The sequence below is a fragment of the Peromyscus maniculatus genome, chromosome 8 (assembly GCF_049852395.1).
Source record: "Peromyscus maniculatus bairdii isolate BWxNUB_F1_BW_parent chromosome 8, HU_Pman_BW_mat_3.1, whole genome shotgun sequence".
Taxonomy (NCBI): domain Eukaryota; kingdom Metazoa; phylum Chordata; class Mammalia; order Rodentia; family Cricetidae; genus Peromyscus; species Peromyscus maniculatus.
Window position 1 is genome coordinate 57,279,383 of NC_134859.1, and position 23,741 is coordinate 57,303,123.

The 23,741-nt window shown below is 42.0% G+C and overlaps 1 protein-coding gene across 1 annotated transcript in view; it reads right to left on the minus strand.

Moving 5' to 3' along the window:
- Positions 1-22,206, minus strand: part of LOC102903863 (NACHT, LRR and PYD domains-containing protein 1b allele 4-like) — an 84,972-nt gene extending 62,766 nt beyond the window's left edge. The window contains exons 1-2 of the mRNA XM_076542819.1: positions 22,046-22,206; positions 1,618-1,892 (exon numbers count right to left, since the gene is read on the minus strand). Of these exons, the coding sequence (XP_076398934.1) occupies positions 1,618-1,892; positions 22,046-22,119 (349 nt within the window). The 5' untranslated portion in view covers positions 22,120-22,206. The remainder of the gene's footprint in view (positions 1-1,617; positions 1,893-22,045) is intronic.
- Positions 22,207-23,741: the final 1,535 nt, after the last annotated feature.

The following is a 23,741-nucleotide window of genomic DNA, read 5'->3' on the forward strand; positions in this document are numbered from 1 at the left end:
AGAAGGATGAAGGAGGAAGTCATTTCTCTGATCCCATTGTTCTAGATTCCAGCCCTGACTCTGTCTCTTTGTGCTGTGAGCTTGGACAAATTAACCTCTCTCTCTAGTCCTTGTGCACTGGAAAGATATGACTGCTTTGATGTTTGAGAAGAGGAAGAAGCAAGGGTGTGTGCCCTCTGTAAATGAGAATAAAATAAGGGAAGTCAATTGGAGAAACTGGCTACAATTGATTTAAGAGCCTGTCCTCTTCTTGGTGTCCATCTCAGGAGAAGAGAACTTCTTTGTGCTTTAGGACATATATAACCTCTGGAATTTCAGAGCTCAGTCATCTTTTCAGGTGAACTCTGATGCCAGTTGTGTTAGGCTCTCACTGCTGATTCCCATGGATTTTAATTTCTTCTTGTGTTAAATGCAATTTTAGCATTACATAGCCCAGAGTGATTATTTCTAGACTGTGGATCTCAGCACCCCATGATGGCTCTTCTGCCCTTCCATTCAGTTCTCTTATTTCTGGTCCCTATATAGGTGAAGGCTCATTTGTGAAGAACCACCATCTATGCAGACTTTAAGTCCCGTTCACAGCTCCCACTTTTCTTTTCTTTATCTCTGCATAAGACTGATCATGTTCCCATTTAACAAGTTTCTTTATTCTCATCTGATTTTCTCTGAGATTCATGGCCTGAGCACAGTGATTCTGGTGAGCTGCTTTGCTAAGGGACTTCATGTTAATTGCCCCTGCCCTGGAGCCTGAAATGAGGAATAATGGGCTCTGGGAAGGAAAACAGTTGTGTGGTTATCAGAAATACAGAGGTAGGAGCCAGGGGAGCAAGTCTGGGTTCCTTCCTCCTTACCCTGAAAACCTTCATCACTGTCACATGGGAAGAACAATGCTCTCAGATGCTGATGAGAAAAGGTCCTGCTCTGGGAGGAATTCACACCTCTGTCCTAGTTCTACATTAGTCCTCTGTGGGAGTCTCTAGTCTTCTCTCTGAGCCTCACATCCCTTATGTGTAGCTCTGAGCCTTTTTCTCACAGGGTTTAAACTATAATAACAACAGCAGCAGCAATTACTTGAGCTGGTACTTATAATTATTGAACTTTTGTTGAATGTTAGACTATTTAATATTCAACAAGGATTATCACTTTTCTTCCACAGCCCAAGGAGACAGATGTTTATCCTCCTCCCATTTTGCAGATGGAGACATGGAGGCTGAGGGCTGTATAGTAGTCACTGGGTGGTAAAGCCTAGAATGGAGTCTGCCTCTGCCCAGCTCCAAAGTCTGGGCTTGTAACTTAAGTGTCACCTAGCTTTCCTTTTGGTAGCTGGTTTGAACCTTGTGCTCACCCCTTTCAGAGCCATTTTGAATGCCAGCCTCTCCCCACTACTGCAGCTTCACAGTGCTCTTTCCCAAGAGCCCAAGAATGCACTCCTATAGAAGAGGGTGTGGGGCTCTAAGGTTCACTTAGGGGTTTCTGCATGCCTTCTGGTTCCAGGCTCTCCTGGGCCTGTGAATCCTTTTGACAGGATGTTAGCCCACCCATGGACACCCAGGCAGGAGGTTCAGTGGTGATGAAGTGGTCACAGTAGTGATGGGTTGTGATCCTTGGTGTACTTACTTAGAATCAAGTCCCTCTTTGCCTGGGCTTTGGTCTGCTGCAGCTCCCAGTGCTTCCACTTCCTCCTTTTGTGGATGAGGTCCAAGTCCTCTTGGTCCTTATGCTGAGCCTCCTCTGTGCCACTCGCCTTCTTGGACTGAGCTGCTTCCATGGTGATAGAGTCCCCAGATGATGCTTGGCTGTACAGCTCCCACAGGTCCTGCTCCACGTCTCCCTTCTCCTGTTGCTCCGAGCAGGAGGCCAGTGGATCCTTGTCTCTGCTGGACATTTTTGATCTAGGAAATGGGTGTTTGATTGGAACTGATAGAGGAGAGATGGAAATAATAGAAAGAGCAGAGCAGCCTCTACAGTGACAATTGTCCTCTGGTCAGTTCAACGGAAGGACTCCAGGCTCTCCTGGGGATGGAGACTGTGTGTCCAGGTTCAGGGCTTGGGCTTTATAGGGCAGAAGAGGGAACTCTGGGAGGAAGTTTATCAGTAAATGTGTTCTCTATAGTTTCATGAATGATGCCAATGGAAGTTCTCCTTACTGTGCTGGCTTTCTTGTCAGGCAGGTGTGCTGTTATGCTGAGTCGGGGACTCTCAGCTTGTCAAAGGTTTCTTCTTTTAGGCCATTAAGGTCATTTATCTTACCATGAGGACAAATAAAAAGGGGAGAGGTGAAGTCCCTCATTAGCTGCTTCCTGAGGCAGGATAATGATACAGGTGGGGCTAGGCTCTGTCCCAGGATTTAAGGGTGCATAGGTTAGGTTGAGTTCTTGTAGAAGGAAAAGAGTTTTAACTTTATCTGTTGAGGTGGATCATGTGATTGTTGTCATTCACTCCTTGAAAAACCTCTGAAAACAATTAATTACACAAAAGGGCTATAATGAGTAAGATAAGACTGTAGATTAGGGGACCCAGTAAGCTCCTAGCCAGGGCAGCCATTGTCCTAGTATGGACCTCGTGGTGGCAGTGATTTGATCTAGGAGGAACTTGTGTAAATCTTTTAAAGGACAGGGAAAATGGAAGTGTGAGGATAAGGAGGAATGGAGAGACCAAGGGGAGGAGTCAGAGTGGAAGGGACCAAAAGTCCATCCTTAGGAAGATGACTGTCAACTGAATCTTGGTCTGCTCCTTAATTAAATCTTTGGCCTTTCTAACAGCTTGGGTTTGTTGGTGCAGAAGCAGCACTGTTCCTGGAGGAGGGCACAGTTCCCACCACCAGCAGCAGACAGGAGATCCAGGTCTCTAACTTTGGAGAACCACAGCAGCAAAGACTTGGCTCAGGCCTAGCCATGGAAAGTGATGGAGAGGGAGGAGTGGGAAGGTGGGTATCTGGAGAATGGAAGGTGGAAAATGTAGGGATGGAAAAGCAAGAAGATGGAAGGATGCAGGACATGGAACAGGACAGCTGGGAGGATTAAAGGATGTGAATCAAGGGAGAACATTTGGGGGACGCAGGAAAGGGATGTTGGGATTCCAGGGACAGGAGCATGAGAGGATAGGAAGACAGGGATGGAGGATGCAGGGATGGACTGTGCAGGACACTCACTATTCTGTGTTCCTCAGCTTCTTCCTTTTCTAGTGACCCACTCTAAGGAGGTCAATCCTTCAGCCATTACTGTGACAGAGGATAAGGTAGGGAAATGTAGCACAGAGGGGGACTCAAGAGTCCAGTCTGTGTTTAGGCTAGGCTCTGTAAAGGAATTTAGAAGTCTCCTATCCCTGGACACCACATGGGGGGAACAATACAAAGCCAACTAGCTGGAAGGATAAATTACTGAGAGAAAAACCAAAGAGGCACATGGACAGGTGTGGGGAACCAGACCAATTCAAGGCTTTCCCAGAGGCCCTGATGAAAATAGTTGTGTGTTCTTGCCAGGAATGGGCTTGGCAAGGTCAGTCTGACACTGGAGACAGTGCCTCCTCAGAGAGTCAAGGTTCCTGTTTCTGGGGACCCGACTCTTCCTCCTGAGCTGTGGTTATCAGTCCTAAGGCAGCTGTGCCTGAGGTATTACATGTGTTCTTTGTCAACATTGTCTCAGTTAGTTCTCTGCTGACCTTAGCTGCTTTCCCTAGTGTAAATAGTATATATGATGCTTTACTTCTATGGTGGCCAGAGAGACTCCATCTTGTCCTAGGCCTCCATCTTAGTATCTGATAACCTTTTGTCCCAGATGCAAATTCTTGCAAGATGAGTCCCACCAAACAAACCTGACTTGGTGACCCCCACCCAGAAATGTGTAGTTGTGGCCATCTGCTTTATTATATTATATTATAAGGGCAGGACTAGCTGCTTTTTTCCCACTTCTGTAACTTACTTATACAGATAGTAAGAGATTATGTTCAGGTCATCCTGACCACTCAATCTTGGCAAAACAGATCAACTCTTTGCTTGCTTCATTTCCTTGCAGTTTTCACCTATAGAAACCCTTCCCTTGACACAGCCATGGCTCTTGGCCTTGGCAGACTGAAATCAACCATGAGCCATCAATCACAGACACCATATGGTGGGTGAGTACAGGATGGGGAAATGGTAGCGAGAAAGAGAAAGAGAAGGGGGGAGGCAGAAGGATTCATATGCTAGGGAGAGATGCTGATTTAAAGATGAAAGGGTGGTGAGGAACAGGCTGACATGGATGGCCTGCTCACCAGTTGGGGCTATGGTGATGATGTCTGGGGCTGGGCTGCTGCCAAGGACCATGTCTTGGTCTGTGGCCCTGACAAAGCTCTGGGGGCCTGTGTTGATGTCTTTGGCTCCTGTTACCACCAAGGTCCCTGCGGATGACCAGAGTTTGGGCCACAATGTGTGAGTATGTTGGTGTCCAAGGGATGTGCCCCCACAGTGGCCATGCTGATCTAAGAGGCCTGTGCTGGCCCATAGGACCATGGGGCCATTCCAATCTAGAAGGCTGGTGCTGCTGCCCAAGAACATGGTGATGTCCAGGCACATACTGCTGCCAAGGGCTATGTCTGAGTCTGTGGCCCTGCTGTGGCTAGGCTGTGTATTGATGTCTGTCGCTTCTGTCATCAGTGAGGGCCATACAGAGGCCCATAGTCTGGACTGACACCTGAGGCCATGTTGGTCTTCGATGGTCAAGCTGCCACAGGGGCTATACAGATCTTGGTGGCCTATGCTGCCACCTGGGGTCATGATGTCATTTGGACCCAAACTGGGGCTGAGGACCATATCTGTGTCTGTTGCCCTATCACAGCCAGGGTCTGTGTTGACATTTGTGAATCCTGTTATCATTGAAGGTAACAGGTAGAGCAAACACCTGTTTGGGCTGCCACCTGGGGACATGTTAGCATTTGGGAGCCATGGCATTGGGACCATGCTGATCTGGGTGACCTGCAAGGCAAACTATGGACATGACAATATCCAGGCCTGGGCTGTTGTCAAGGACCATGTCTGGGTTCATGGTCCAACCACAGCCTAAGTCTGTGTTGATGCCTAAGTCTGTGTTGATGTCTATGGCTCATGTTGCCACTGAAGGTCACAGGAATCTTCAGGATCTGGGCCACGACCTGTGCCCTTGTTGGTGCCTGAGGACTATACCACTGCTGGGACCACACGAACCTCAGTAACATGTGCTGCCTTATCACCCAGGGCCATGGCATTATATGGGTCTGAGTTCTTGTTGGGCTAGCTCTGGGTTCATGGCCTTGCTGCAGTCAGGGTCTGCATTGATGTCTGAGGCTCTTGTTGCTATAGAAAACCATGTGCATGCCCAGGATCTGGACCACCACCACCACTACCAGGGGCCATGTTGGTGTTCAAGGGCCATGCTGCCACTGGGTCAATGCCAATCAGAGTGACCTGCATTACTAACTGGGGCCATAGTGACATCTGGGCCAGGACTGCTGTCAAGGGCCATGTCTGAGTTCATGGCCCTGCCACAGCTGCAAGTCTATCTTGATGTCTGGGGCTCCTGTTACCAGCAAAGTCAGTGAGGACAGGGCTTCATAGACATGGGTGATGGGCCTGACTTTTACTGTGTATAGAATTATGGAGAATTGGTCTTACCCCTTACCAACTGCAGCACTTGGGAGAGTAAGCCCTGTGCCATGCCTGGGCAGCATAGCAAAGTTGTCACTGCTGGCAGGGGTATGGGTGAGCCAGTCCTGAAGGCATGAGAGTGGGAGAGAGCTAGCCTCACTGTCTGTCATGCAGTGGTCTAGGTAAGGGAGAGACACACTCCTCGCCTCTCAACCCTTACCACCTACTGCAGGATGGAAAAGCTAGCCCTGGGGTTACAAGAGTGGGAGAGCTGATCCTGCTCCTCACTGGTTGCAACACTTGGGAGAGCAGGCCTTGCACCTCACCCGAGCAACACAGTAAAGTTGTCCCTGTTGATGGGGGTGTGGGTGATCTGGCCCCATGAACGTGCATCAGAGATCTGGTCCCACCCCTCATCTGCCATACAGTGGAGTGGGTGGGTGAGGTGCCCCTCACCACCTGTGGCAGATGGGAGAGTAGGCTGTACACCTTGCCTGAGTAGCAAGCTAAAGCTGACTCTGTTGGTGTGGGTGCAGTTAAGCCAGCCCTGAGGGCATGAAAGCAGGAGAGCTGATCCTGCACCCCTTATATTCCCCCCTACAACAATTGGGAAAGCAGACCCATCACCTTCCCTGGGCAAAACAATAGAGCTGGCCCTGGTGATGTGAATGTAGGTGAGATAGACCCAAGAGCATGAGAACAGAATAACTGGCCCCACTCCTTGCTGCCTGCTGCATTGGGTGAGCTATCCAGGGCAGAACTGGAGACCCTGGGTGGTGATGATAAGGGAAAGCTGGAGGACTGACCAATTCAGCTACCACCCAGGGGTATTAGTTAGCCCTCCCCAACCTCCACCTCATCTATGAACTGTTAGTGCATGTGAAGGGTCCAGATCTACAGAAACAAAGCTGCAGGATCTCCATAACACAAGGCAACAATAGAATATCTAAGAGGAGTCCCAGTGAGGGTACATTATTGATAGTGTAGCAGAGGCCAGAGGCCTCAAATCAGACCAATGATTCATAGCAATTAACACTTGCAAGTAAAGATATAAGGTCTAAAGGATATGTGGTGTGACTCACTAAGACACACTTGTTGCTTCCACATTGAGAATTACTATTTGTTTGTTTGGTTGGTTTTGGTTTTCCTTTTAAATTTTGTTTTGTTTGGGCAAGAGAGGTTGCCCAAGTGCAAAGGGCAGATACCAGGGAATGGGAAAATGAGTGGGATTGGTTTGCATGTTGTGAAATCCACAGAGTCAATAAAAAAAATTTTTTTTTAAAGAAAATAAACATTCTGAAAAGGTGAAGGCAGAATGGAAAAAGCAGAGTGTACCTTTCTTTGAGCAAAATGGTCTAAGTGATCACATTATTTCCATTTATACTAAAAATGAGAGCCATTGGAAGAAAAAAAAATCTAAACAAGAAAACAACAAAAAAAGCAAAGCCAAAGAGTAAATACCAAATGGCAAGAGGAAATCCTGCAGAAATATCAGAAATAGCATAGAAGGCACAGACTATATAAAAATGAACAAATAAAACAAAAATAAAAATGGAGGGGGGGAACCTTCCCTAAATCTCTTCTTGGTGTCAAGACTTTCATCCTGCTGGCGGTAATAATTAATATATTTAATTGTAATTGGATCAACTCTGTGGTCTTTTCCTGATGGTCTCAAATTCTATAACATTTCTTAATAAACTTTCTTGGCCTAAGTCATCAGCCTATGGAAGTCCTCCTGGTTTCAGCTATTGCTTTTGTCTTTTTACTTCTCATCTCCAGTCCTCCCACTCAACACCTCACCATTTGGGATCCATATTCCTGAAGGTTTGGCTCAAGTTGCACCCAATATGGGTTATAAGTACAGGGAAAATCATCAAGAGTGAGTATGGCTGTGATAAATATATAGAGTAAAAGAGTCAGATTAGTAGACTCTTTGAAAATAATAAGCAAACAAGTAAAATAAAGGTTAAAAAAAGAAAAAGAAAAAGAATTGGGATAGATGTGAGTTAAAATTAAGACAGCTGGATTTTAAAAAAGCACACCCCTCCCCAGATACTTCCTTCCCTTCTTCATTCTAGTTCTTGTAAAATATTGCTAAAGCACTTATAGAAGTTCTTTGCCTTCATTCTGAAAGCTTTCTCTTAGTTCCCTAAATTGGTCCATAAATTTAAAGACATGGGAATGTGTAGGTGGAAGTTTAAAGATAACATATTGCCTATGAGAGTCACATGTGTTTCCCATTGGTGAATTTGGACTGTGATATTTGAGTGGAGATCGGTTAGATTCACTGCATAAATGATTCAGTTGTAGTTAAACACTCCCATAAATCTAGTCAGTCTACTCAAAATCAGATAGGGGGACAAAAGCTAAAACTAGAAAGAAAAATAAATAAATTAAAAAAAAATCCCTGAGGAAAAGGAAGTGGGGCCAATTCTTGAAATATTTTTGTTTCATGATGCCTCAGAGGATAAAGAGGGTTTTTTTCTCCTTTTCCTTCTTTACTCCTTTTCCTTCTCATTCCTTCCCCTTCTTCTTTCCCTGATTCTCTTCTTCCTCCTTTGATAATGCAGTTTTAAAGTTACCGCAAATGTCTCTGACTAGTTTAGTTAAGCCGTCAAGTGTCCTCCTCTTTTATCATATGCAGGATTAATAAATCACCTTTCTACCCTTCATGTGCAGAAGCCAGAGAATCCTGAGCCCCTTAAAAAGTATTTTGGACAAAAAAGCCTTATTGTTTTCTTTTGGATTTTCCCCACTGAAGCAGGAGATTTTGCAGCAGAGAAAAAGAGAAGCACAGCAGTTGAAATGTGCTGGCAGAGACCCTCCTCACTACGGGCTTGAGAGGGAGCTGCACAGACAGAGGAGGAAGAGAGGCTACCACAGGGAGAAAGACAGGGTGAAAGTGCCTGCAGAGGAAAGGCAAACATTAACTCAGACAACTCAATTCATTTCTACACATTGGGTTTTACCAGCTCAAATGTGGATGCTAATCAAGCTAATGAGCGCCTGCCCCCATCAAAACAAAACAGCTGCTGTTGCCAAATTGTCTTGTGACAGTTAGGTTTGAGTTAGTGACTCTGGAATATGGGATTTGGTACTTCTATCTCAAATTAAAGCATGTTTTCTTCCTTGTATGTTCTTAACCCCTTGCCTGGGTCAGAATGACCTTCCGACTTGATGACAAAAAAGAAAAGAAAAACAAACAGCCTAAGGTATTATATACATAGAAGTTAAAACTGAGCTGGTAACATTCCTTAGACAGACTTGGGAAATTGACTCTATCCCCTCTCCTTTTCTCTTTCTCATCTGAAAAATCCACTGCTCTCTTACTACCTATTGGCTCAGCTTCCCTGAGTCAGAAAGACATTTATGATTTTAATGTTTTAGTTACAGAGTTTTTATATGAATCACACTAACATACTATCAAAAAAGCTAACACTTTAAGATTGACAATTTCAACAACAAAACACACACACACACACACACACACACAAATCAAGAAATAATTATAGCTACTGTCATTAAAGAGCTACTAAGGTAGGTTCTGCTGGGTCTTGATGCCAAAAGAAATTATTGCTTCAGAACAGGTAAAAGAACCACCCGCCCTCAGAATCTTTCCAAGCACTTGGTTCAGAGCCCAAAGACCCAAGCCACTGATACCCCCTCCCACCCACCACCCAACAGCTGCTGCCATGGCCCTGGTGGATATCACCTGCTCAAGTGCAGGCCATGGTAGTCAGAAGAACACAGACCCCCTCTGCTGGACCAAAGGTCACATTAGCTGCCAGAAATCCAGCCCTAAACTCTGATGGAGACCTCCTGCTAGACCAGAGGTCACACCAGTCGCCAGAAATATAGACCACAAAGATCAGAAGACCAAAGAAACAGAAACCAATGAATAAAACACCCATCCAACAAAGAAAAACTCAGAAATTGGCACCTAGACTATATTCATTCCAACTCAGATGCCTAGATGCCAGTGTAAGAACACAGTAAACATCTAGAGCAATATGGCACTATCAGAGCCCAGCTATCTTACTACAGCAACCCCTAAATATTCCAACACAGCTGAAGCACAAGAAAATGACCTTAAAAACAACTCTATTAATGATGATAGAGATCCTGAAAAAGGAAATTAATGAATCCCTTAAAGAAATCCAAGAAGTCATTGTTTTTCTCTGTTGAGTAGTATTCCATTGTGTATATGTACCACATTTTATTTATCCATTCTTCACTTGAAGGGCATCTAGGTTATTTCCAGGTTCTGGCTATTACAAACAATGCTGCTGTGAACACAGCTGAGCAAGTGCCCTTGTGGTATGATTGAGCATGCAGGCTAATGGATGGATCTCGAAAAAAATCATCCTGAGTGAGGTAACCCAGACTCAGAAAGACAAACATGGCATGTACTCACTCATAGGAGGATACTAGATGTAAAACAAAGATGACTAGACTGCTACTCACAACTCCAGGGAGGCTACCTAGAAAACAGGACCCCAAGAAAGACACAGGGATCGCCCAATGACAGAGAAATGGATGAGATCTACATGAACAACCTGGACATGAGTGGGGGAAATGAAAGGCAAGGGTCAAGGGAAAGAGAGCTTAGGGGAGCAGGAGATCCCAGCTGGATCAAGAACAGAGAGGGAGAACAAGGAATAAGAGACCATGATAAATAAAGACCACATGAGAATAGGAAGAAGCAACGTGCTACAGAGGTCCACAGAAATTCACAAAGATACCTCCACAATGGTCGAGAGAAAGCCCGAACTGACCTACTCTGGTGATAGGATGGCCAAACACCCTATTGTCATGCTAGAAACCCCATCCAACAACAGAGGGAACCAGATGCAGAGATCCACAGTCAGGCCCCAGGTGTAGCTCCAGGAGTCCAATTGTCGAGAAAGAGGAGGGTTTGTATGAGTGAGAATTGTTGAGACCAAGATTGGAAAAAGCACAGGGACAAATAGCCAAATGAATGGAAACACATGAACTATGAACCAACAGCTGAGGAGCCCCCAACTGGATCAAGCCCTCTGGATAAGTGAGACAGTTGATTAGCTTGATCTGTTTGGGAGGCATCCAGGCAGTGGGACAGGGACATGTCCTCAGTGCATGAGCTGGCTGTTTGGAACCTGGGGCTTATATAGGGACACTTGGCTCAGCCTGGGAGGAGGGGACTGGACCTGCCTGAACTGAATCTACCAGGTTGAACTCAATCCCCAGGGGAGTCTTTGCCCTGGAGGAGATGGAAATGGGGGGGGGTGGCCTGGGGGGAAGGCGGGTTGGGGGGGGGCGTGGGGCGGGAGGGGGGGAGAACAAGGGAATCCATGGCTGATATGTAAAATTAAATTATAAAATAAATAAATAAATAAATCTTAAAAAAAAAAGAAAACACAAACAGTGTGAGGAAATGAATAAACCCCTGAAAGAAAGCCAAGAAAAAACAAACAATTGAAGTGTCTTAGAATTTCTATTGCTTCGAAGAGACACCATGACCACAGCAACTCTTGTAAAAGAAAACATTTAATTGGGATGGCTCACTTACAGTTTAGAGGTTCAGTCCATTATCTTCACGGTGAGATAATGCAGATCCACAAAGAAGTAGTAGAGAGTCCTACATCTTGCAGGCAACAGGAAGTGGTTTGAAACACTGGGCAGTAACTTGAGCATATAAATGAAACCTCAAAGCCTGCCTCCACAGTGACACGCTTCCTCCAGCAAGACCACACCTACTCCAACAAGGTCATACCTCCTAATAGTGCCACCACCACAAGAAGGAAATAACTAAAAGCATTCAAGACCTGAGAATGGAAATAGAAGCAATAACAACAACAAACAAACAAACAAACAAACAAACAAAAAAACAAATTGAGGGAATCCTGGAAATGGAAATATAGGTAAGCAGACAGGAAGTACAGATACAAGCTACAAGCATCACCAATAGAATTCAAGAGATGGAAGAGAAAATCTCAGGCATTAAAGCTAGAATAGAAGAAATTTATACATCATTCCAAGAAAATGTTAAATCTAAAAAATTCCTGATGCAAAACATCCAGGAAATTTAGGACTATAAAAGACCAAACCTAAGAATAATAGAAATAGAAAAAGAGGATCCCGGCTCAAAGGACCAGAAAATCTTTTTTTTTTTTTTAAAGCGGGGGGTGGTTCAAGACAGGGTTTCTCCATGTAGTTTTGGTATCTGTCCTGGATCTCCCTCTGTAGACCAGGCTGGCCTTGAACTCACAGAGATCCATCTGCCTCCCAATTGCTGGTATTAAAGGCATGTGCCACCACTGCCTGGCCTTGACCAGAATATCTTTTCAATAAAAATCATAGAAGAAAAATTTCCTAACCTTAAGAAGGACATGTCTATTAAAGGCACAAGAAACTTAAAGAATACCAAATAGATTGGACCAGAAAAGAAGCCCCCCCCCCACACACACACACTACGTGATGATCACAACACTAAACATACAGAACAAAGAAAGAATATTAAAAGTTGCAAAGGTGAAAAGGCTAAGTAACATATAATGGTGGGTCTATTAGCCTTACACCCAACTTCTCAATAGAAACTCTAAAAGCCATAAGGGCCTGGACAGATGTCTTGCAGACTCTATGAAATCACAGATGGCAGCTCAGACTACTATACCCAGCAAAACTTTCAATCGCCATAGATGGAGAAACAAGATATTCTATGATAAAATCAAATTTAAACACTATCTATCCACAAATCCAGCCCTACAGAAGGTAGAAGAAGGAAAACTATAACCAAAGGAGGTTAACTACACACTAGAAATAAATAATCTCACACCAGCAAAACCAAAAAAGTGAAGCGCGCGCATGCACACACACACACACACACACACACACACACACACACACACACACAAAGGCACATGCATACTCACATGCATGGCCACACATACACAATCATCATCACACCACCAACAAAATAACAGGAATTAACAATCATTGGTCATTAATGCCTCTCAATATCAATGAACTTAATTCCCTAATAAGAAGACACAGACTAACAGAGTGGATATGAAAATAGGATCCATTCTTCTGCTGCATACAAGAAACACAGCTCAACATCAAAGATAGACATTACCTCAGAGTAAGGGTTGGAAAAAGATTTTCCAAGCAAATGGACACAAGAAGCCAGAAAGTAAAGATAGTCTAATACTTAACAAACTAGACTGCCAACCAAAATTAATCAAAAGATATGGGGGAAGGACACTTTATACTCATCAGAGGAAAAATCCACCAAGATGACTTCTCAATTCTTGACACCTATGCCACAAAACAAGGGCACCCAAATTTATACAATAAATACTGCTACATCTTAAGTCACACACAAAACCTCATACATTAATAGAGAGAGACTTCAATACCCCATTCTAACCAATGGAAAACTAAACATCCAAACAAAAACAAAACAGAGAAATACTGGAGCTGCCAGACATTATGACCAAATGGACCTAACAGATAACTACAAAACATTTCACCCAAACACAAAAGAATATACCTTCTTTTCAGTGAGTTATGGAACATTCTCTGAAATTGACCACATACTTGATCACAAAGAAAGTCTTAACAGATACAAGGAAATTAGAATAACCCCTTGTATCCTATCAGACCACCATGGATTAAAGTTGGATTTAAACAACAGAAAGCCTACAAACTCATGGAAATGGAACAACTCTCTACTGAATGACTACTGGGTCAAAGCAGAAATAAGAAAGAAATTAATGACTTCCTAGAATTTAATAAAAATGATGTGTCCTATAACTCAAACTTATAGGACACAATGAAAGTAGTGATAAGAAGCTCATAGCACCAAGTGCCTTCATAAAGAAATCAGAGAAATCTCATACTTCCAACTTAACAGCACACTGAAAGATCTAGAACAAAAAAAAAAAAAGCAAACACACCCAAGAAGAGTGGATAGCAGGAAATAATCAAACTGAGGGCTTCAATCAATAAAATAAAAACAAATAGAACAATACAAAGAATCAATGAAACAAAAAGTTGGTTCTTTGAGAATACCAACAAGATAAATAAACCCCTATCCAAACTAACTAGAAGACACAGAAAGAATATCCAAATTAGCAAAATCAGAAATAAAAAGGGGGACATAACAACAGACACTGAGAAAATCTAAAGAATCACTAGGTCATACTTCAAAAACCTCTACTCCAAAAAAGTGGAAAATCTAAAAGAAATGGACAAGTGTCTTGACGGATACCACCTACCAAAGTTAAATTACGATTAATTAAACAATATAAATAGATTTATAATCCCTAGGAATATAGACACAGTTATTAAAGTCTCTCTACCAAAAAAGCCCAGGGACAGTTTTACTGCAAAATTCTATCCACAGAATGGAAACATAAGAAATATTTCCAAATTCATTTTATGAGGTCATAGTCATCCCAATATCCAAAGACTCAAAAAATAAAGATAATTAAAGACCAATTTCCCTCATGAACATTGATGCAAAAATACTCAACACAATTTTTATAAAGTGAATCCAAGAATACATAAAAAAGATGACCATGACTAAGTAGGCTTTATCTCAGAGATGAGGGGATGGGTCAACATATGAAAATCTGTCAATGTAATCCACCATATAAACAAACTGAAAAAAAAAAAACCACATTATCATCTCATTAGATGCTGAAAAAGCCTTTGACAAAATCCAACACACCTTTGTGATAAAAGTCTTGGAGAGAATAAGGACACAGGGACATACCTAAACATAATAAAGGCAATTTATAGCAAAACAATAGCCCACATCAAATTGAATATAGAGAAACTCAAAGGAATTCCACTAAAATCAGGAACAAGACAAAGCTGTCTACTTTCTCTGTATTCATTCAAAATAATACTTGAAGTTCTAGCTAGAGAATTAAGATACTTAAGGGAGATTAAGGGCATACATTTTGAAAAGGAAGAATTAAATTCAAAGATGATATGATAGTATACATAAGTGATCCCAAAAATTATACCAGGGAACTTCTATGCCTGATTAACACCTTCAGCAAAGTGGCTGGATACAAGATTAACTAAAAAATCAGTAGCCCTCTTATACACAAATGACAAATGGGTTGAGAAAGAAAACAGGGAAACAATATCCTTCACAAAAACCGCAAATAATATAAAATATCTTGGGGTAACTCTAACCAACCAAATGAAAGACTTATTTGATTAAAAAAAAACTTAAAGACTTTGAGGAAATAAATTAAAGAAGATATTTGTAGATAAAAGATCTCACATTGTGGTGGTATTGTATTCCCCAAAATATTGTGCACTCTAATAAACTTAACTGTGGTCAGAGAACAGAACAGCCACAATATTAAATATAAAGGTTAGGTGGCGGTAGCACATGCCTTTAATCCTAGCATTCAAAAGGCAGAGGTCTGCCTGGATCTCTGTGAGTTCAAGGCTACACTGGAAACAGCCAAGCATGGTGACTCAGGCCTTTAATCTGAGGAAGTAATGGCAGGAGGCAGAAAGGTATTTAAGGCATGAGGACTAGTAACTATAACTGGTTAAGCTTTTAGGCTTTTGAGCAACAGTTCAGCTGAGAGTCATTCAGATGAGGACTCAGAAGCTTCCAGTCTGACAGAACAGGATCAGCTGAGGAACTGGCGAGGTGAGGTAGCTGTGGCTTGTTCTGCTTTTCTGATCTTCCAGCATTCACCCCAATACCAGGCTCCAGGTTTGTTTTTAGTAATAAGACCCTTTAGGATTCATGCTACATCCCATGCTCATAGATTGGTAGAAGTAATATAGTAAAAATGACCATCTTGTCAAAATCAATCTACAAATTCAATGCAATCACCATCAAAATACTAACACAATTCTTTACAGTCTTTGAAAAGACAGTTATCAACTTCATATGGAAAAACAAAAAACCCGGGATGGCTAAAACAATCCTGTACAATGAAAGAACTTCTGGAAGTATCACCTTCCTAGATTTCAAGCTGTTCTACAGAAATATAGTAATAAAAACCACATAGTATTGCCATAAAAAAGACATCTTGATCAATGGAGTGCAATCAAAGACCCAGACATAAATCCACACTACTATGGACATCTGGTTTTTGATAAAGAAATCAGAAATAGCCAAGGCTTTTACACAGAGAAACCCTGTCTTGAAAAACAAACAGAGATATACAATGGGAAAAGGGCATCTTTAACAAATGGCGCTGGTCTAACTGGATATCAGATTGTAGAAGAATGTAAATAGATACATACTCATCACCATGCATAAAACCTAAGTCCAAGTGGATCAAAGACCTCAATATAAAACCACATACACTGAACCTAATAGAAGAGAAAGTGGGGAATAGCCTTGAATGCATTGATACAGGAGACAACTTCCTAAACAGAACACCAATAGTGCAGGCACTAAGATTATCAATTAATAAATGGGACCTCATAAAACTGAAGTATCAACAGTTAGTAAATGGAATGCCATAAAATTGAAAAGCTTCTCTAAGGCAACTGACATGTCAATAGGACAAAATGGCAGCCTCCAGAAAAAGATTTTCACCAACTCCACATCTGACAGATGACTAATGTCCAAAGTATAAAGAACTAAAGAAATAGACATAAAAAACAAATAATCCATTTAAAAAATGTAGTACATGTCTGAACAGAATATTGAATAGAGAAATCTCAAATGGCTGAGAAACAAAAAAAAAATCAGCATTCTTAGCCATGCAAATTAAAATGACTCTGCAATTCCATCTTGCACCTGTCAGAATGGCTAAGATCAAAGATCTAAGCTCATGCTGGTGAGGATGTAGAGCAAGGGGAACATTCCTCCATTGTTGGTGGGATTGAAAAATTGTATATCACTTTAGAAATCAATATGATGGTTTCTCAAAAAATTGAGAATTGATCTACCACAAGACCCAACTATACCAATCCTGGGAAAATACCCAAAGGACACTCCATCCTACCACAAGGACACTTGCTCAACTATGTTCATAGCAGTTTTGCATAATAGCTAGAAACTAGAACAAACCTAGATGTTCCTCAATCAAAGAATGGACATAGAGAATGTGGTACCTTTACACAATGGAGTATTACTCAGATATTTAAAAAATAGCATCATCAAATTTGCAGGCAAATGGATGGAACTAGAAAAAATCATCTTCGCTTATGAGTGAATATTAGTTGTAAAGTAAAAGATAATCATGCTACAATCCTCAGATGCAGAGAGGCTAAGTAATGAGGACTCAAGGGGAGATGTGTGGATCTCTCTGAAAAGGGGTAATACAATATATTTCAAAGGTGGACTGGGGGCAGGTGGAGATGGGAATAGGAAGGATCAGGTGAAGGGATGGAAGGAGAGAGTACTGGGCTAGACAGCTGAAATTGGGGAATTTGGGGGAACAAGGTAGAAACCTAGTGTAATGGAAACTCCCAGAAATCTATGAGGGAAACCCTAGAAAAGACTCCTAGCAATGGGAAATATGGCCATCTTCTGTTATCAGGCAAATCTTTCAGTGAAGGAATTGGAACACCAACCCAACCACAAAACCTGCCCTGCCTGCAAGATGCTCCAGGGTAAAGGTGGTGCAGAACTTGTGCGAGTGCCCAACCAGTGAGTGATCCAACTTAAGACCCATGCCACAAGAGGGAGCCAAAGCCTGACACTGCTTGGAGGGCCAGGAACTAGAGGCTGGATAGAGACCTAGGATAGAACCAAACATGACTGACAAAAAAGTCTATGAGATGATTCCTAATGATATTATGCTGTACTTCTAGACCAGAGCCTAGCATAATCATTATCAGAGAGGCTTCACCCAGCAACATATGGGAGCAGATGCAGACACCCATAGCTGAACATTAGGCAAAGTTCAGAGAATCCTGCAGAGGAGGGGGAGGAAGGATTGCAGAAGCCATCTGGGTCAAGGATACCACAAGAAAAATGATCCATATAATCAACTAACCAGGGCTCATAGGGGCTCACAGAGACTGAAGCAATTATCAGGGAGCCTGCAAGGGTCTGACCTCTGCATATATGTTATGGTTGTGTAGCTTGGTGTCCTTGTGGCATTCCTACCAGTGGGAGTGGTGGCTGTCTCTGACTTTTTTGCCTGCTTTTGTGACCCTTTTTCTCCTACTAGGTTGTCTCATCCAGCTTAAGATGAGGGGATGTGCCTAGCCTTATTGCAACTTGACATGTCATGTTTGGTTGCTATCCCTGGGAGGCCTGCCCTTTTCTGAAGGGAAATGGAGTAAGAGTGGATCTGGGGGAGAGGGGAGGTGCTGAGGGAAAGGACCAAGAGGAGATGAGGGGGGAGAAATTGCAGTTGGGATGTAATATACAAGAGAAGAATTTTTAATTAATTATATATAGAGAGAGGGAGACAGAGAGACAGAGAGAGAGAGAGAGAGAGAGAGAGAGAGAGAGAGAGAGAGAGAGAGAGAGAGAGAGAGATTTGCTCCAAACAGGCTATCTATTTTAGTTAAGACTTCTATTGCTATAATGAGACACCATAACCACAGAAACTCTTATAAAGGAAAACATTTAATTTGGGTGGCAGCTTACAGTTCAGAGGTTTAGTCCATGGTGGGAAGCATGATGACATGCAGGCAGACAAGGTGCTAGCTACATCTTAATCATAAGGCAATAGGAAGTGGACTGAGACACTGGGTGGTATCTTCAGCATATATGAGACCTGAAAGCCCACCACCACAGTGACACACTTCCTCCAAGACCACACCTACTCTAACAAGGCCACACCTTCTAATAGTGGCACTCCCTATGAACCTATGAGGGCCATTTTCCTTCAAACCACTACTACACCTCAATTTCAAGAACAGATATTACCTCAGGATAAAAGGTTGGAAAAAGATATTCCAAGTAAATGAACCTAAGAAACCAGCTGGTATAGCCGTTGTAATATCTAACAAACTAGACTTCAAACCAAAACTAATCAAAAGAGATAGAGATGGACACTACATACTCACCAAAGGAAAAAAATCCTCTAAGACAATATTTCAGTTCTTAACATCCATGCCCAAACAAGGACACCCAGGTTTGTAAAAGAAACAATACTACAGCACAAATCATACACTGAATCTCAGACCTAATTGTAGGACACTTCAATATTACATCGTCATCACAGAAGTTTCCTCTGGCAACAGATGGGAAAATAGCAGAGACACACAGCCAGACATTATGCAGAGAGGGCATCCTTAGAACATACAGCTCTAAATGGGATGTCTTTGTCAAGTTCTTCCAGGCAGAGTTTATGGAAACCTGCAGAAGAGGAGGCACAGAGAGTGTAAAAGCCAGAGGGAATGGAGGACACTAGGAGAACAAGGTCCTCTGAATAAATTAAGCGAGATGCATATGCACTTACAGAGACAGAAGCAACAAGCACATGGATCTGCACCATGTCATCTGCATATATAACATTTGTTTTTATGAGACTCTTGAGTGTGAGAACAAGTGGGTCTCTGATTCCTGTGTCTGCTCTTGGTACTCTTTTTCTCCCATTGGGTTGCCATGCCCAACTTTGATATGATGGTTTTTGCTTTAATTTTATGTTGTCACATTTGGTTGTTATCTCCTAGAAGCCTGTTCTTTTCTAATAAGAAACAGAAAGGAAGTGGATCCAGAGGGGAGAGTAGTTGGGGAGGAACTGGGAGGAGCAGAAACTATAATTGGGATATATTGTATGAGAAAAGAATCTATTTTTAATAAAATAAAAAATAAAAAAAGATGTTATAATGATAAAGTTGTTTTTAAATATATGTTAAAAGATAAAATTATTTTAATAAACATATATTCATATATTAAGGTTAAGGTGGATATATGTTTACAGAATAAAACATTAAAAGGCTTTTATAAGCTACAGAAGTCTTAGCAATTGTTTAAGGTAAGTAAAGGATAATACTTAAAGACAATATATTTGATATTGAAGTTTATAAGGCCTAAGATTAACATTTACAAAAAATGGCTATAATATATGTCAAATCAAGGTTTGTTTAAAAGTATCTGGCTATCAAAATATTACATAATGTTATAAGTGTCAGACTGAGTTAACTGATTTTCTGGATGTTTCTTATTCTCTCTTTTTACTGGGATATTATCCACCACTCGTACTTGTTGTTGGTAGGTCATTATGGGTACATCCCTCTCATCTGAGTGATCCATGTAGACTTGGGATTAGGAGGGATCAATTGTAGTTTTTCAAGCATCATCAATTCAATCACCACTTCAGTTTTCCAGTCTAACCACCCATGGGGTTACCCCATTGGATGAATGTTTCACAGTATACAATGAGAATCGGGTGCCTTGGTTTCAGGATAGAATTCTCCCTTAGATGGCATGCTCTATGGTCCTGAAGAACTCTGTGCCTCTGAGTGGACAAACTCAGGTGTTGGTTGACTTGTCCTGAAGATACTCAACTGGTCTGGATGAAGTTAAATTCCTAGGAACCCCTCATCCTGTTGTAATATCTCCAAAAGAAGGTTCAGTCACCTTTGTCTGTTAGCCACAGCCCTGAACAATGTGACCATTTATGGGACTTTTGGAGAAAAATGAACAATTATGAATTGGACATCTGTCTTAGTTAGGGTTTCTATTGCTGTGACAAAACAGCATGGCCAAAAATCAAGTTGGGGAGGAAAGGTTTTATTTGGCATTGCTGTTCATCACTCAAACAGAGTAGTAGTATCCCAGAGGCAAGAGCTGATGCAGAGGACATGGAGGAGAGCTGCTTACTAGCTTGCTTCCCATGGCTTGCTCAGCTCATCTTCTTATAGCACCCAGGACTAGCAGCCATGGATGGCATTACCTACCATGGGCTGGATCCTCCCTCACTGATCACTAAATGAGAAAATGCCTTACAGCTGGATCTCATGGAGGTATCTCCTCAGCCGAGGCCCCTTCCCCCCTGTTGGCTCTAGCTTGTGTCAAGTTGATACACAAAACCATCCAATACAACATCATTTTACATTTTGATTCTCCCTACATATATGTATCTGACTGGGAGTCTTCCCATTCAAGAGAGTGGGAGATACTTCAAAAGTACTTGTATCAATTGTATCCTTGCTAGTTATGTATATTCCCTATTTTAACTAGTATTTTCTAAATAATCCTTGCAATAGTGCCTACAGCTGCTTCCATAGTGATCCATACACAGCAAGTGCAAACAGCCCATTTTCTTAATAAACTTGCTTATAATACTTCTGTCTCTTTGACAACACAAAATTATATAGATAAAAATAAAAAACTAAGTTAAATTCTTTAGCACCTGTGGTATTATACCTAGGAGATACAGTTAAATTTACAGTGCCATGCTGGCTTTAGATATGTCTATATTACTATAGGCTATAATAAATCTGTACAAAAAATACATAAAATTTTAAAACATTTACAGGAAATATGACATCATGAACATGTTAGTTCAGATTTATTAACCCTTAAGCAATTAGTTACTGATGTGGACCATTCTTATCTTGCATTCAATTCTCCTTTAGAGCTGTCCAAGATTTATTATACAAGCTACAGGCTGTAACCCCTTTTAACATCCTTCAACATTAATTATTATACTCAGAAACTTGTATTGGCAATTTTTTGACAATAATAGTAGACATTTGCTGGTTTAAGGAATATCAAGGCCTTGTAGACATTCAGGTGTTTATTACTCATCTGGTTTTTTAAAAGGAGGGATATGGTATGTGAGGAGCCAGGCTGACCCAAGACTTTCTCAGGAGCTCTAATGAAAGGACAGAAGGAACTTCAGTTCTGTGTTCTTGTCCAGGAGTGGACTTGACAAAACTGGTCTGAAACTGGAGTCAGGGGCTCAGAAGAATAAAGGTTGTAGTTTCTGGGGACCTAACTCTTCTCATGGTCTGTGGTTACCAGTCCTAAGGCAGCTGCGTCTGAGGGATCCTGTATCTTCTTTCCCAACTTTATCTGACTTAGCTCTCTGCTGACCTCTGCCATCCCCCACTCCATGAAGATAGTATTTATGATGCTATATTTCTTAATAAACTTGTTTGGCATAAGACATCAGCTTATGCTTATTATGTATTAACATATTAGCTTATTATGCAAGGTCTCCTGTGCCCAGCTATTGCTTTTGTCTACTTTATTTCTCATCCCCATCCTCCACTTAATACCTCACCATTCAGGACCCTTATTCCTGTAGGTTAAGATCAGACAGAAGAGAGAAAAGTATAGGATAGACTATGATGGAAACAGGCACATGAAGCATACAAGTGAATTCAGCAGTCTACTACCTACCAGAGCTGACTTGTGCTATCCCAGTAGGTGCTGGGGCCCTGGGCCCTGGCTCTGGGGACAGGTCCCCATATCTGCCACAATACTCCTTAGTGGAGTTGGGCCAGGACTTACATTTCCACAACTCCAATGGTTTGGTGGACTTTGTTGATCCCATTACTCACCCTGCTCTTCTATGGAGTCCACTGGTGTGTGTGTTCCTGGCCAAGGCTCTTGAGCCCTCTGCTAGTAAACTCATTCTTTGAAAGTTGAAGAGACTCTGTCTCCTCCGGGAAGCCAGGCATCAAAAAGCCTGTGCAGATATTCCTCTGAACTCTGGGAGTAAATGTTGAACATTATTCAACTCATTTCCTGTTGTTAAATACAATCTGCAGATGCCTGGGACAGATAAGACTTGAGAGCTTTGTCTTGGCTTGCAGAGGCCCTGCCTCCTGAGCGCAGGACTCATGTCTGAGCCTCACTTCACTCATCTACTAATGTGGGCCTCCCAGGTTTGCCAACAGGTCCCAGTTCAGCAAAAGCTCCTGGATCTCCCCAGATTTGTGCTTTGGATCTCTGCATTTCCTCTCTTCCCCTGTAGCTTGCCTAGCCCACACACTTTTCATTTCAGTAAATGATCCTTAGGTACCAAACCTTGGGTCTTTTTTTGATTCTCCTAAATCTCACACTCAGTTTTTGTCTCCCACTAACATCATAATTTTTTCTATAGATATGTAATGTGTGTGCATATTCATATACATGTGGACTCACATGTGTATGTATGTGTGTGACCCTGAGAACTTATATGTTTGGTTAATGTGATGGCTATTCTTGGTTGTCAACTTGACTATATTTGGAATTAACTAAAAAATGATGAGGCACACATATGAGGGATATTTACTTAATTGAAGGGAATATACATTTCTAATCTGGACCTTTGAGGTGAGAAGATTAACTTCTAATCTGGGCAACCCCCTCTGCTGAACCTCTGTCTTCATTAGGTGTAACATGAATATTAAAAGTTCTTATTAATAAAATCAAACCCGAGGCCAGTTATTGGGTCAATGCTGGTAGGTCAGAGAGACAGAACAAGCCACAGCTATCTTACCTCACCAGTTCCTCAGCTGGTCCTGTTTCCTCAGACTGGAAGCCTCTGAGTCCTCATCCAGAATGAATCTCAGCTGAACTGTGCTGCTTCAAAGCTTGAAAGCTTAACCAGCTGAATGCTTAACCAGCCACATGCTTAACCAGCCAAATGCTTCTAGTTTCTGGTCCTCACGCCTTATATACCTTTCTGCTTTCTACCGTCACTCCCTAGGATTAAAGGCTTGCTTTCTGGGATTAAAGGCGTGAGTCACCATGCCTGGCTGTTTCCAATGTGGCCTTGAACTCACAGAGATCCCAGATGGATTTCTACCTCTGGAATGCTAGGATTAAAGGTGTGTGCTATCACTGCCTAACTAGTGGCTTTTCTGTTCTCTGACCCCAGATACGTTTATTAAGGTACACAATATTTTGGGGAACACAATACCACCATAATTAGGTTTTCTATTGCTGTGAGGAGACACCATGACCATAGCAACTCTTATAAAGGAAAATCATTTAATTGCGTGGCTTACAATATCAGAAATTTAGTTCAATATCATCAGGGTGCAACATGTAGTGTGCAGGCAGATATGGTGCTGGAGAAGAAGCTAAGAGTCCTACATCTTGACCTACAGGCAACAGAAGTGAACTGTCTCACTGGGCATGGCTTGAACAAAGGGAAGCTCAAAGCCCACAGTGACACACTTCCTCCAACAAGGCTACATCTACTCCAACAAAGAAACATCTCCTAATAGTGCCACTCCCTTTGGGGGACATTTTCTTTCAAATAACCAC